Consider the following 13,569-nt stretch of genomic DNA (forward strand, 5'->3'; position numbering starts at 1 on the left):
TGAGCGAAGAATAAATATGTCACCTATGAAACTAGGTTTAATGATCCAGAGAAATCATATTATTATACAATCCACTTTTGTATGTTATGCTGTTTTAAAATATTCTAGGGGCCCAGTGCACAAATCTGTGCACTTTCAAAGGAACTGTGGGCCATGAGGCTGTGGTGGGCAGAGGGGCAGGTCTTGGCCCATCCTCTGAGCCCCTGCTCGGCCCCTTCTGCCATGGCCCCCCATCCCCTGTCTGCTGGCAGCCCCACTCCCACTGCCACCACTCCCAAGCCCGGATGGCACCAGTCCTGTCAATGGGTACGAGTGGCAGCTGCCAGCCCCGATCGCCTCTCATGAGCAGAGGGAGGTGGAGAGGCCCTGGGGGGTGATCGGGGCTGGCAGCTGCCATTCGTACCCATTGACGGGACTGACAGCGCCGAGTGATCAGAGTCGGCGCCAGGTGCTGGCAGTGTGTGCAAACGGTGCTGGTGCTGGCAGCAGGTGCAAGCACCAGGCAAGACTATGGTGTGCAGGAGCAAAGAATTTTCAGTAACCACCAGAGGCTAGCCCTCATGTCAATGACCGGCACCCTGCCTTGGTCTGGCACCCCCGCTTACCTGCTCCACCACCCCGCCACGGCCGATGCCTACCATGATCCACACTCTGCTGATGACGCCTGCCATGTTTTGCGTGCGCCCCCTTGTGGTCAGTACACACCATAGCGACCGGTTGTTCGGTTGTTTTGCCTATTTGTATATAAGGGTTTTATATATAGATAGATAGGCAAACTTTCTGTAATTTGTTCTCCCTAATTTACCTATTATACTTAATCCTCTTTTCTTTACTTCGCTTTTCCCTCTCAGTACTGGTTGTGATTATTAAAATTAACCTAGGTATTTCTGGTATAAAAATATCTCTGTAAGTCAGCAATTTTTATTGTTTTCTGTGAAGATATTTAAAAAGGGGGGGGGGACCTACAAAGTACAATAAGAGCAACACCAAAAATATATACATACACACAAAAAAGAAGGAAAATCTCACACACTTTATTTTTGGCAAACTAGGAGATATATATCTTTAGATTTCAAAATATATATAAATGCTAACAAACAACAGTTGGGACTGAGCAGAAGCCAAGTAGCAGGAAATGAAAAAGCATGAAGTGTGGATGGAGGGCGCAGTGGGGGTTGATTTCAGGAAAGCCAGCAAGAAAGACAGCTCTTGGAAGGTAAGACAAAAGCTCTATCCACAATGTTTGTACCACAAGGTACAGGAACTGGTGAGCGAGGCTCGCCGATGTCCTCCTGGACTCAGTTTAACTCAGAGAGGAAGAGAAAGTGCACAGAAGACCATGTGGAAGGCACTTTTTCAGGAGCCAGTCTACCTTGGTGGCAGCTAAACTGCAAAATCATCCTCCTTGCTCCCCGTACTATCAGGAGCTGGTGGAGAAAACCCACCTCCCTCAGGGGTGAGTAGTGAAGAAAGAACACACACAGCATCAAAGACAAGAAAAAGAATGTATAGTAACCCTTACTAATAAATAGTGTTACTAGAAAAATTAGGCCCCAGGGCAAATGAAAATTGTGATAAAATATTTCACCATAAATAATAATTTTTAAAAAGCAGTAACTCTTTGGAGGGAGACCACAAAAATAAAATACAACATCAAAAAAAAAAAAAAAAAGACTGGTCAACGAAAGAGATGCAGTGTGAGCTGGTAGGTTCAGGAAAAAAGTATTAAGACTATCCCAGAAATGAAGACAAAATTGGAAAGAAAACAGGAATTGCTAGACAGTGCATAAAACTCAACAAGAAACATGGGAGATAGGAATAATAACATTTAATTAAATAAAACAAAAATGAGCTGAAAATAATTAGATACATAGACCAAGCAGATCCAGCATCTGCATAATTGAAGTCCCTTAAGGAAAAAGCAAAGTAGAATAAATATTGGAAGATGTAATTCAAGGAAATTATCCAAAAATAAATGGAGATTTATTTTAATATGTTAATGCAAATGTCACAAAAATTGACTCAAGAAGGTTAGCACTAAGACTTATATTATTAAAACTGTTAGATTTGAAAAATAAAATAATCCTGGAGGTGGGGGAGTGGAGAGGGTCAATGTGGAGGGCAGGGAGTGGACATCTGTAATATTTTCAACAATAAAGATAAATTTAAAAAATAAAGCCAATACTATTCATACAATCAAAAAAAGAAAAAAAAGGGGGGGATTAATTCTTTGATCAGCCAAACAAAAAATCACATCACTTATTTAGGGAAAAATATCAACATTACTTTAATTCTCGCTATAGCAACATTTCACAGACAAGCATTTTCAAGGAAAATGGGAACTAAGAATTTAATAGCTATGCAAATTGTTTTTACTGTGTAAAGGCTCAGGACAGATTTGAAAATGCACAAATGTGGGGACTTGTTCCCAAGAGTCTTTTTTGAAGAAACTATCATAATCATTAATTTCAGCTGACCAATAGATAACTAGGAATGTTAGCGAGTTTTGAATACATTTAAACTTTAGAACTAAGAAAGAAATGTGAAGAGTAGGATGACCGAACAGGCAAGGCGGGGCATAAAAATTATTTGCTCTCACAATGTAGAAGTGATAATAGAGAGAGAAAAGGGAGGGGTGGGTTGGAGGCACAAAATACTCACTAAATGCCTAATCTCTAATAGCTGAGAGTAAAAGCATATTAGTTTAAGCAGACAAATCAAGTAATCGAAGTACAAACATATTTAACAATACCAGAGTAAAACTCTAAGAGAAAGTTATTGACTTATGTTGGGAGGGGGAGAGAGAGGAAATACTATTTATATGAAATTATTATTAACTGAAAACAAATAGGAGAGTATTATAATCATATAAATAATCATTAGAGCAAAAATTACCCCCCAAAAGGAAGGGAAATAAAATAAAGCATATTTGGTTTGTTAAAATTTTAAAAATGTAACTACCAAAACAGAAAGCATATCGTAATTGCGGGAACTGTAAGCAAACTTTCAGTTATATCAGTAAATGTAAATGGTTGGCTCATCTAATAAAAGTAATTCAGGTTTAGGTCACAGAGCTTATAAGAGATACTTTGAAGTACAGTAATTACAAATATTGAAAATAAGAGTGTAATTAAAATTATATAGACAAATATAAATAATAGAAAGTAGGGTTTCTATTTTCATAGAAAAGTGGAATTAAGGACAGGAAGGATTAAATGAAATGAATAGTTGCTAAAGAATATAATTTAAAATGAAGATAAAATAATTATAAGCATACATGCATTGAATACATTCATAAAAAAAGATTGAAAAAATTTAATAAAATATTTTTGTTTGCCTTTGGGTCATGACAGATCAAGTGAATAAAATATAAAACAGAATATAGAAATTCTAATGAAATGTAATTAATGAGGAACAACTAAGGGGTACATTTAGAATACTCTGAATATAATCTATACTTTTTTAAAGTGTCTGTTAAATATTTACAAAATTTTATCTTTTATTGTATATAAAACTAATAAATTTTAAAATTAGGTACAATTTAATAATAGTAGACACCAGAAAGCTGAAATCTTCTTGCTTTCTCAACTCTTTTTATACACTTTTTATTTTTATCTTTATTGTTGAAAGTATTACATATGTCCCCTTTTTTCCTCTATTGACCCCATTTCAATTTCAGAATATTTAGAAAACAGTGATTATGAAAGCATTACTCACATATATAGGGTGTCCCAAAAAATATATACACAAACTTTGACTAGTTATAAAGGCAGTGTTTATTAAAATTCATTTCATTTTCAAAATTGAGCTATCAGCTGTTAAAGTGTATGTACATTTTTTGAGGACACCCTGAATATACTATGCCAAAGCAGTGCTCAGATAAAAACTCATGTATATATAGTTAAACACTTTCTTAGACATTAGGAAAAGAACAACAAATAAATGACGGTAAGCAAAAGGAAGAAATTAATAAAGATAAATGCAGAAATGGCATTAGCATAACTATAGATAAGAAAATTAATCTGAAAGTACTCTGTCTAATTTTTTTATAGAAAGTCAGAGAACCCAGTTAAGAAAAAAAAAACAACAACAATAAATTTACAACATAATAATCAGTGATTATAGACATGGAGGAAAATTTAAAAAAAGATACATTTCTATTAATGTGGCAAATAAAATGTGAAAAATTGGATAAAATGGAAGTTATTCTGGGAAAATAAAATTTACCAACTATAATTTATATGATATGTGAGTGTGTGTGTATGTAAATCAAAGAACTAAATTGCAAAAGAAGTACAGCCTCAGATGCTCTCAGAAAATAACACTCAAAGAGCAGAAAATTCTAATGCTATTTTAAATTATCCTAAAGCATAGAAAATTAAGAAAATTATCCAAATTCTTTTTATGTGGCAATGAAACATTAATATCAAAGTTTCACAAAGATTTTATGAAATAATAAGATTAGAGGCCATTGTACTTATTAATATTGGTGAAAAATCCAAATTAAAAATTAGCAGATAAATTTAACTGCACATTAAAAAAAATTACTCATCGAGGGTTTATTTTAGAGAATGCAAGGCCTTCCTTCCCTGAAATCAGTATTAAAAATCTATTTAAATAATATATCATATTAATTGATCTAAGGAGAAAAAAAATGCATGCTCATCTCTGTGGCTCCTGAAACCTAACATAATTTTGATTAAAATAAAATTATCTAACTAGGGTGAGGAGTTTTCCTTTAATACCCCTGTATAGCAGGCCTACAGGCCCAGGTCTGACCTCTTGCTTAATAAGAAACAGAAGGGTATTCCCACTAAACACCACCTGGAACAGATAAGGGTGTTTATAACCACTGTTTTACATTGTGCTAAGTTTTACATTTAATTAGCAAATAGATAAGAAAGAACATGAAGGCATAAAAATTAGAAAGGAGCCAATAAATCTATGGCAATGAGAAGATTTATTCATTCATTCAAGAAGTATTGAGGCCCTACTATAGTCTAGGTACTAGTGAAAAACGACACTAAAAATATCCTTTGTTTATAGAGGTATCGTTCTAGTGATATGCTATTATATGACCATATACCAGAAAAATTAGCCACAAACAAATATGAAATGTTGGCACAAAAATTAGTAATCATATATACATGCAGACATTAAGCAGTCAGAAGATCTGAGGAAATTCCTTATTTATAATAAAAACCCAAAAAGATAACATCCCTAGGAATAAATGTAACAAGGATGTGCAAGGTACGTGAGGAAATTTCAAACACCGTTGAAGGACACAAAAGACAAATTGAGTAAAGATGTCAATTCACTCAATGTTAATTTAAGAACTTGGTATGATCTCATTAAAAATACCAACCGATTTTCTTGTTTGACCATTTGTTTATATTTTGAAATTGAACAAGCTAATTCTAAAGTTCATATAGAAAAATAAAAAAAGATTTCTGAGTAACCTAACTTCATATCCTTGCACAAACATAATAGAAAAATGGAAGGATAGATTCAATTTCTCCTGGGAAGAATGTGAACAATGGTATTGGCCTCTCTGGGTGGCCATTTGGAAAGAAAGTTAGATTCACACCTCCCACTGTGTACCAGGATATACGTATTCCAAATACACTAAAGACTGAATGTAAAAATAAAGACTATCGATGTATTAGAATCAAAACAATGTGGGAGAATTTCTTGGACATTTAGAATAGGAAAGTCTTTTCTAATTATGACCCAGATTCAGAGATTATAACAGAAATGATTGGAAAATTCAAATACATTTAAAAAAACAAACAAACAAAAAAAACACACACCAAATTTCTGCAAGTAAAAAATACAAGCAAAAACTACACCATTAAACTAACTATAATGACATATTGGAACAAAGTATGCAGCCAGTGGTGCACACAAAAGTTTAATGGAAGAAATTAAAGAATAATTTAAAGAAATTCTACAGATCAATAAATAGAATACCTACAAATGAAGAAAAAATGGACAATAAATATGAAAAGACGGTACATAAAAATGAAATACAGGTGGCTTTTAAAACACATAAAAAGATGCTTCTCTCAGAAAAAGAGGAAATCAAATTTTAAAATATACCAAATTGCTACTTTTTATACGTCAGACTGGAAAATAATTAAGTCTGATAATATACTCTATTGATGAGGCTTTGGGAAATGAGCATGCCTGTTTGCATGAGAGTATTAGTTGGTGAAATTATTAATGAAGGGTTTTTTTCAATATCTAAACACAGTGCAAATGCATAGACCCTTTGATCGCCAACATTCACTTCCAGGAATTTATACTCGTATGTGAAATGGCCTGTAGAAAGTGACCCAGGACAAGGTTATTTATTGCAGCATTGTTCATAGTAGCGGAAGTTTGGAAGCTAACTAAATGGCCATTCATAGGGGAGTGGATAAGTAAATTATGGCACATTCTTAGTTCTACAAAGGAAAGAAGGTGTCCTTTATATTTTTACTAGAGGCCTGGTGCATGAAATTTGTGCATGAGGGGGTGGGGAGCAGGTGTCCCTCAACCTGGACTGCACCCTTTCCAATCTGGGATCCCTTTCACAATTCAGGACCACTGGCTCCTCACCGCTTGCTTGCCTGCCTGCCTGCCAGCCTGATTGCCCCTAATTACTTCTGCCTGCCAGCCTGATCACCTCCTAACTGCTCTCCTGCTGGCCTGATTGACTCCTAACTGCTCCCCTGCTGGCCTGATCACCCTCCCAACTGCCCTCCCCTGCCAACCTGATTTCCTACAACTGCCCTCCCCTGCTGTGACCCACCTCTTCCCCATGAGGCTGCAGAGACACCAGGACTGGCTTCCTCCATGCCTGCAAGAACCCCAGGACCCCCAGGCCTCATTGTGGAGTGGCCTCCAGGCCCCACCTTTGCTGTGCGTGGCCATCTTGTGGCGATGTCACGCAAGTACGTGATGCCACCAAGGCTTTTATTATATAGGATAATGGACACATTCCAAGACACATTATAAAGTGAAAAACGCAAAGTCCAGAATGATGTATGTAGTATGCAGCCATCTATATGACTGCTGGGGAGTGGGGGGGGGGGCAGTACGGGGAGGAGAGGTATAAGAATATATATTCAAATGTGCTTATATTTGCATAAAACAACACTGGAAAGAACCTGATTTAAAGATTGATCACCTGATAAGAAGGGAAGAGGAGGAACTGAGAGAGCAGGAACAAAGTAGGAAGGTGAAACTTTGAATAATTTTTAATTTGGGAACCATATGAGTGTTTTACCTAGTCAATAAACTTAGAATGTAAATTGAAATGAAAAATGAATTCTTTAGGAAAATGGTTGGTCCAAGACATATTGTAGGCTGTAAATTTTTCTCTCCCAAACTTTTAAATTAAGTAAGATATAAAGGGAGAGTGGAGATGGTGTCAGGACTACTAAGAAAGAACGGCTCAGCGTACATGCCTTCCTGAAAGTTGGCGAAAAACTTTTACAGACGTAAGCCCAGCACATTTTATAACTTCAGTCATAACACTGAGGCCACTGGCTGTGTTTCCGGTGTGTCTGACACCTAGAATTGATTGAGATGCTTTAAAGGGTGCTATGTGAAAATTCAACCCTCATAACTAGAGAGCAGAAAGCTGGTCACCCTGCCATCCCATTTAGGTGGATAAATAGCCCTTTTATTAAACGGGTGAGGAAACCGAGGCTCAGAGGGGTAGGTCCTTGGAGCGAGGAATTGAACCTCTTTCTGTCATCTCCTAATGTTCCAGAAATGTGTGAGACAATTATCATCCTGTGGCAAGCATAAGTAGCTTTTCTCCTCACCACATTTGCGTCTTCACATTGTACATAGTCTTTGTAAAGGTTTTGATGGGGACGGGTAAACAGGAATGGCCAGGAAAATTAATAGAAGAGGAATGTGTGAAGAACAGAGGAGCGCAGGGAGAGAGAAGAAAGAAAAAAACATATTGTGTAGTGGAATTGGTCCCTTAGGCTAAAGCCAGCTATTTGGGGATTCTTCCAAGCTTTTTGTTATCCTGATATATGAAAATTGGGTCTAGCTTCCTCCGACCCCCTCCTCCTGAGAAAGGGAAATACTGAAACGATGCCTCTTTGCACATTCACCTAAGGTCTCCTTTCCCTCTCTGCTGCAGAAGACTTTGTTGATGAACTTTGTTTGGAAACTCCTTTCCTTGAAGGCTAATGGAGCTGGCTCAGCCAGGTGGCTGTCCCATTGCATCTTCATTGCTGCTAAGAAATGCAAGCATTAGAGCAAGATTCGTATTTTCCAATGCTGTTTCACAGTGAATAACTTAGCTTGTCCTGAGTGTTGTGTTTTTTTTGTTGTTTTTTTTTTATGTTCACACTGCTAACGGAAGGCCTACATCCTCCGTGGTAAATACGGAAATCTCAGTAGCAGATAGTATATATATATATATTTTTGAAAAAACCTCAATTGTAGACAAGGGCATGTCTCTTTTTGGTGACGATGGAAATGATTTTCCTGGCACGTTGTTTCACAGCATCCTGATGAGAAGAGATTGGAAGGCCTCTCCAAGCAGCTGGACTGGGATGTCCGCAGCATCCAGCGCTGGTTTAGACAAAGACGCAACCAGGAGAAGCCAAGCACACTGACGAGGTTCTGTGAGAGCATGTAAGTTGCTGTTTTTCTTTTTGAAAGAACAGTCTGCATGGTAACCCAAACCACCCCTGAGGTGAAAGGTAAAGGCTCGGTCCAGGCTCCCGTGGCCCCTAAAAAGCCATCTGGTGGGGGAAATAGTCCATGAAAAACTGGGAGGATAGTTGGTACAGGTTTGTGGCTTCCACGTTGGATGCAGTAAATGAAGTTGGCTTCTGCACGGAGTTTCTTCTACAACATAGGCATATTACAGAACCTACGATGGAATTTTCAGTCAGCCACTTGAAATATAGCCCTAAAAATCTTTACATTTATGGTTTGAATTTTAATAGAGTAGACTTTGTCATGGTGTTCTTTCCACTGATACAGCTGAGATACTAGGATATATTATCAGAGGGTCACACTGATGACCTATATTCCTGGAGGTTGAAGAAATGGCTGTATTATATTCTTGGGTGAGTTTAAGGAAGCATTGCTGGAAGGTGGGGCATGGAAGGGAAGTCTCCTCTGTTTCAGAAATGGGAAGTTTATGGCGTGTAAATTGTATCTCAAGGAAGCTGTTAAAAATGATAGAGGAGCCAGCGAGAACTCTTCCAGCACAGGGATATTTTGAAGTAGTGACACTCAATACATGTATCTGCAGGAAAGTCAGAGGAAGGAATATTGAAGCCTTGAGCACATCCCCCACAAAGGAGGATTCTGCCTCATTGTTCCAGTTGGTTTTCTCCTCTGGGAGGCATGGGACCTGTGTCTCACCGTTCTTTCCTTTCTTGGGGAGCTTTTCCCTGACGCCTGGTCATTTAGCAGAAGTGCTCGCGGTGTGGCTCCCTCCATTGCAGGCTCTTTCTATTTGAGGTTAAAGTTATATTTTCAGGTCTGGCTTTCAATTATGTCCAAAAAGTGTTCTAGCAAGTGTAACCTAAAGCTTAAAGGGAAACCTGATCTTCCAGGAGAACAAGTGAGAGGCAGAATAATGTCATAAATCCTAGGGCTGGATAAATATGGGGTGCATTAACAGGGTCTTCAGGAGGTCAGAATATTTATAAAACATGGAAAAACAGCCTCGTAGATACAATCTGAAAAGCCCTTCCTGTAACTGAAGTTAGTGGCAGATTATGGAGGAAGAAGGATTTATGCATCTGGGCTCTTGCTCAGAAGCTGGGATTGCTTCCTAGCCTGATCCTGCCAGTACCCAAAGGGCTGCATCCTAGAACTGCAGGTCTGAGTAGGGGCGAAGTGGGGTCTCAGCCCATGCCCACACACTGAAGCACAGGTGCCATCTGTTCCAGCTCCCACTAACCTACTTGGTAACTCCATGCGAACCCTTTCTACATTCTGCTATGTCTGTATCAGTGTGTGTAGGAAGCAGTCATCTGGATCCTGTTAAAGTGCAGATTCTGACTCAGTCATCTGGTATGGCAGCTGAGAGTGCACTGTTAGCAAATTCCCAGGCCATGATGCTGGTCCATGGATCACTTTGACAAGCAAAGCTCAAGGTTATACCAATGTCTATGTCTTCTCCCTGAATTCAACTGGTTCTTACGTGCATACCACAATCCCCAGGATGATTACTGTTACAATTAGTTAAAAATATTTCAACTAGTTAAAAATATTATTATATTGATATTTAAATTGTTTTTCTTGAAATATTAATGCTTATTGCATGTAAATGGCTAATTATTTTGTATCTACAATCTAGTAATAGATTTATTTTGTATATTCTAAAAAAAACCAAAAAACTTAATGTATCTGTTTTAAATTAAAAAAGGAAAAAAGAAAACATTATGCTAAAGGAAAGAAACTAGTCACACAAGGCCACATATTGTATGATTCCATTTAAAAAAATGTCTAGAACCAGCAAATCACTAAGACAGAAATCAGATCAATGGTTGCCAATGGCAAGGATGGAGGGTTGGAAAGTGACAGCTGACAAGTACAGGGTTTCTTTTTGGGGTGATAAAAATATTCTGGAATTAGCCCAGCTGGTGTGGCTCAGTGGTTGGGCATTGACCTATGAACCAAGAGGTCCTTGGTTCAATTCCTGGTCAGAGCACATGCCTGGAGTTGCAGGCTCAATCCCTAATGCAGGGCATGGAGGAGGCAGCCAATGGATGTTTGTCTCTCAACAATGTTTCTATCTTTCCCTCTCTCTTTAAAATCAATAAAAACATTTTAAAAAATGTTCTGGAATTAAAAAAAATTCTAAATGACTGCTAGAGGCATGACAATGTTAAGGCACAATGTGGGGGTTGGAGTGCATAAAGGTATCAAATTTGATCTTTTCCCTTGGGTAGCTTATTTATAATAGTGTCATGTAAAATGTAACTTCTCAATCTGTGAGAGTCAAGACAGCTATTAAAAAAATAAACACACACAGATATATGTGCTAAACGATTGTATGCACAGTCAGTAACTAAAGATTAAAAGATAAACATCAATTGTGGGTTAGAGCACATACAAGGGTTGCTGGGACTAGAACTGAGTCATTACCAGTGGCCTTTGACCCTATTGCAGAAGACTGTTGAACTTTGTTTTGAAACTCTTCTCCCTTACCCTCTAGGTTTACAATAGATTCTCCTGCCCTTCTGAGGACTTTTGTTTGCATCATTCTTTTATTTTCCTTATGGTCTTTAATGAGCCACTTCTTCAGGTTCAGTCTTCAATCTCTTATTTCCCTTTTTCTACCTCTCATCCTTTGTGTAAAAGGAGTTTTTCTCTCTCACAACTTCTTCCAAAGTCATGTGTCCAGTGCAAATGTTTCTTCTGAGCCACCGTCAACCGGCAACTCTGATTTGCTTCTACTCCTGACTTCTCTTTTTCTCCTATTCTTATATGACTCTATTCTTTTATAGTCTAGAAATAAACTAACCAGCCCTAGAGATCCATTAGTTCTTTGTAAAGCCACTGCAGACCTGATGGGTCTCATAAATCCCATTATTTATCTGATACGCTTATTTGCTGCAATTTTTTTTTTTTTTTTACATTTTCCTAAAATACTATTTATCTCCATGGCTTGCTGCTTTAAAACCTTAATGATTTTTCTACATCTATAGGATCAATATTAGGCTCCTGAGCCTGATATATTCTGGCCTTCATCTGTTTGATTTTAGTTACCCAGATCAGTGTTTTTCAACCTTTATTGGGCAAAGGCACACTTGTTTCATGAAAAAAATCACGAGGCACACCACCATTAGAAAATGTTAAAAAATTTAACTCTGTGCCTATATTGACTATATATAAAGTAATTCTCTTGAATAGGAATCAAATAAACACAAAGAAAGTATTTTATAATTACTTTATTATGAAATATTAAGTAAACAAAATAGTGAAAAATTATAAAATTCTTGTCTTGTCTGCACCTACGGCACACCAGGCAACATCTCAGAGGACTATATTTCCAGTGTCCATACTTTGTTCATTCCTGCCTTGGTTTGCTCCATGATCCTGACTGGGAACCTCTACCTTCCTCTGCCTCACTCATTTACCCCATACCTATTTTCCAAAGCCCAGGCCTCTCAGAAATGCATTGTGACTGTTGGGTCTGGAGGGAGCGCTCCTTCTTCTGAATTCTTAGTCCTTATTGGAAGAACTAGTCACTTAATACCTAGTCTCATGTTTACTTATGTGGTTGTTTATCTTTTCATAGCTTGTCTATATAGTCTCACCCTAATTATATCATATGTGCTCCTTGAGGGCACAAGAACCACATCTTGTTTTTCTTGCATTCTTCTCTGCCTTTACCACAACATGTAGACGCTGCTGAATCAATACTTGTTGAATGACTCTATGTTCCGATGACATTGTTTTGGAAGAATTTGCTGATCTAAGTTGGCACACTGCCCGTACCCCCAATGAAGAGTGCCTAATATACTTGGACTTTACCTAAAATTTATCTGGGGATTATTACTGAACTACGGAATGCTACAAGCCAATCTCAAAAGCAGAAACCATTGGGAAAGAATAGGATAGAAAGAAGTACATTTAGATAGCACCACGGAAAATAGAACAGAATTATATTGTTCTGTGCATGCACACATGTATGTCACAGTTATTTACTCACCACTTTAAAAATAATCTGGGAAAGTCATCTTAACCAGGGATGCGCTTCATAATCACCTGGTAAGCTTTCCAAAATAGGTACACATGCCCGGGCTCCACACCAGCATGTCTGAATAAGTGTGGGGACTCAGGTGGGGTCTGGACATGCATATCTTAGGAGAAATATCCTGAATACTGATGACACACATCTCCGGTTAAGAAGCACTAATCTCTGAGAAGAGATGATTGTTGTTCAAATCTACTAAAAAAGCAAGACAACACAACTTTGTAGCTTATAGATCTAGGGCCCCAATGGGAAGATTCTCTAGGTTTTTGCTTTTTGTTATGTAAGTACTGCTTTAGAAACCACAGCATCCCTCCAGGGGAATTATATTTCATCTGTCAGCAGCGTAGAATGCACCAAGATGCATGCCAAACAGTGCTTATAACCATCTGCTGGCATGTCCAATTTTGGGCACACCCATTTAACGCAGAAGGACTGAGTAGGAGAAGCTGTTCAGCAAGTAATGTGTTGAAACATTGACATGGTATTTTTTTTTCTCTTCATGCTGATGTCAGTCATTTACAGTTGTGTATTTTTTTTTTTTAGTGAATATTTCTTCCAGAAGCATTTCAATCTTTATTGGAAATTGAAACAGAGATTTTTCAAGAGGGAGTAAAGATTTATAAAAATGAGAAGTCATGTGAGACATTTTAGGAGAAACTGGCTCTGCATGGGAGTCATTTAACTGGGGGATCAGGCTTAGATCACCTTCCTCCTCTAACAATATCTAGATAACATAAAGGGAAATATCTGAAATGAAGATATCTGCAAGGTAACACAGGAATGGGCAGAGATAAATTTCCAGAATAAAACGCTTTTCTCTCAATTGTGCCCATTAT

The 13,569-nt window shown here is 37.7% G+C and overlaps 1 protein-coding gene across 2 annotated transcripts in view; it reads left to right on the forward strand.

The window, feature by feature from the left end:
* Nucleotides 1-13,569, forward strand: part of CERS6 (ceramide synthase 6) — a 256,999-nt gene that overhangs the window by 77,245 nt on the left and 166,185 nt on the right. For both annotated transcript variants that reach the window (XM_084892350.1, XM_084892351.1), the window contains exon 3: nt 8,513-8,643. In XM_084892350.1, coding sequence (XP_084748476.1) covers nt 8,513-8,643 — 131 coding nt within the window. The remainder of the gene's footprint in view (nt 1-8,512; nt 8,644-13,569) is intronic.

Source organism: Pipistrellus hanaki (assembly GCF_964339955.1).
Source record: "Pipistrellus hanaki genome assembly, chromosome: 8".
Taxonomy (NCBI): domain Eukaryota; kingdom Metazoa; phylum Chordata; class Mammalia; order Chiroptera; family Vespertilionidae; genus Pipistrellus; species Pipistrellus hanaki.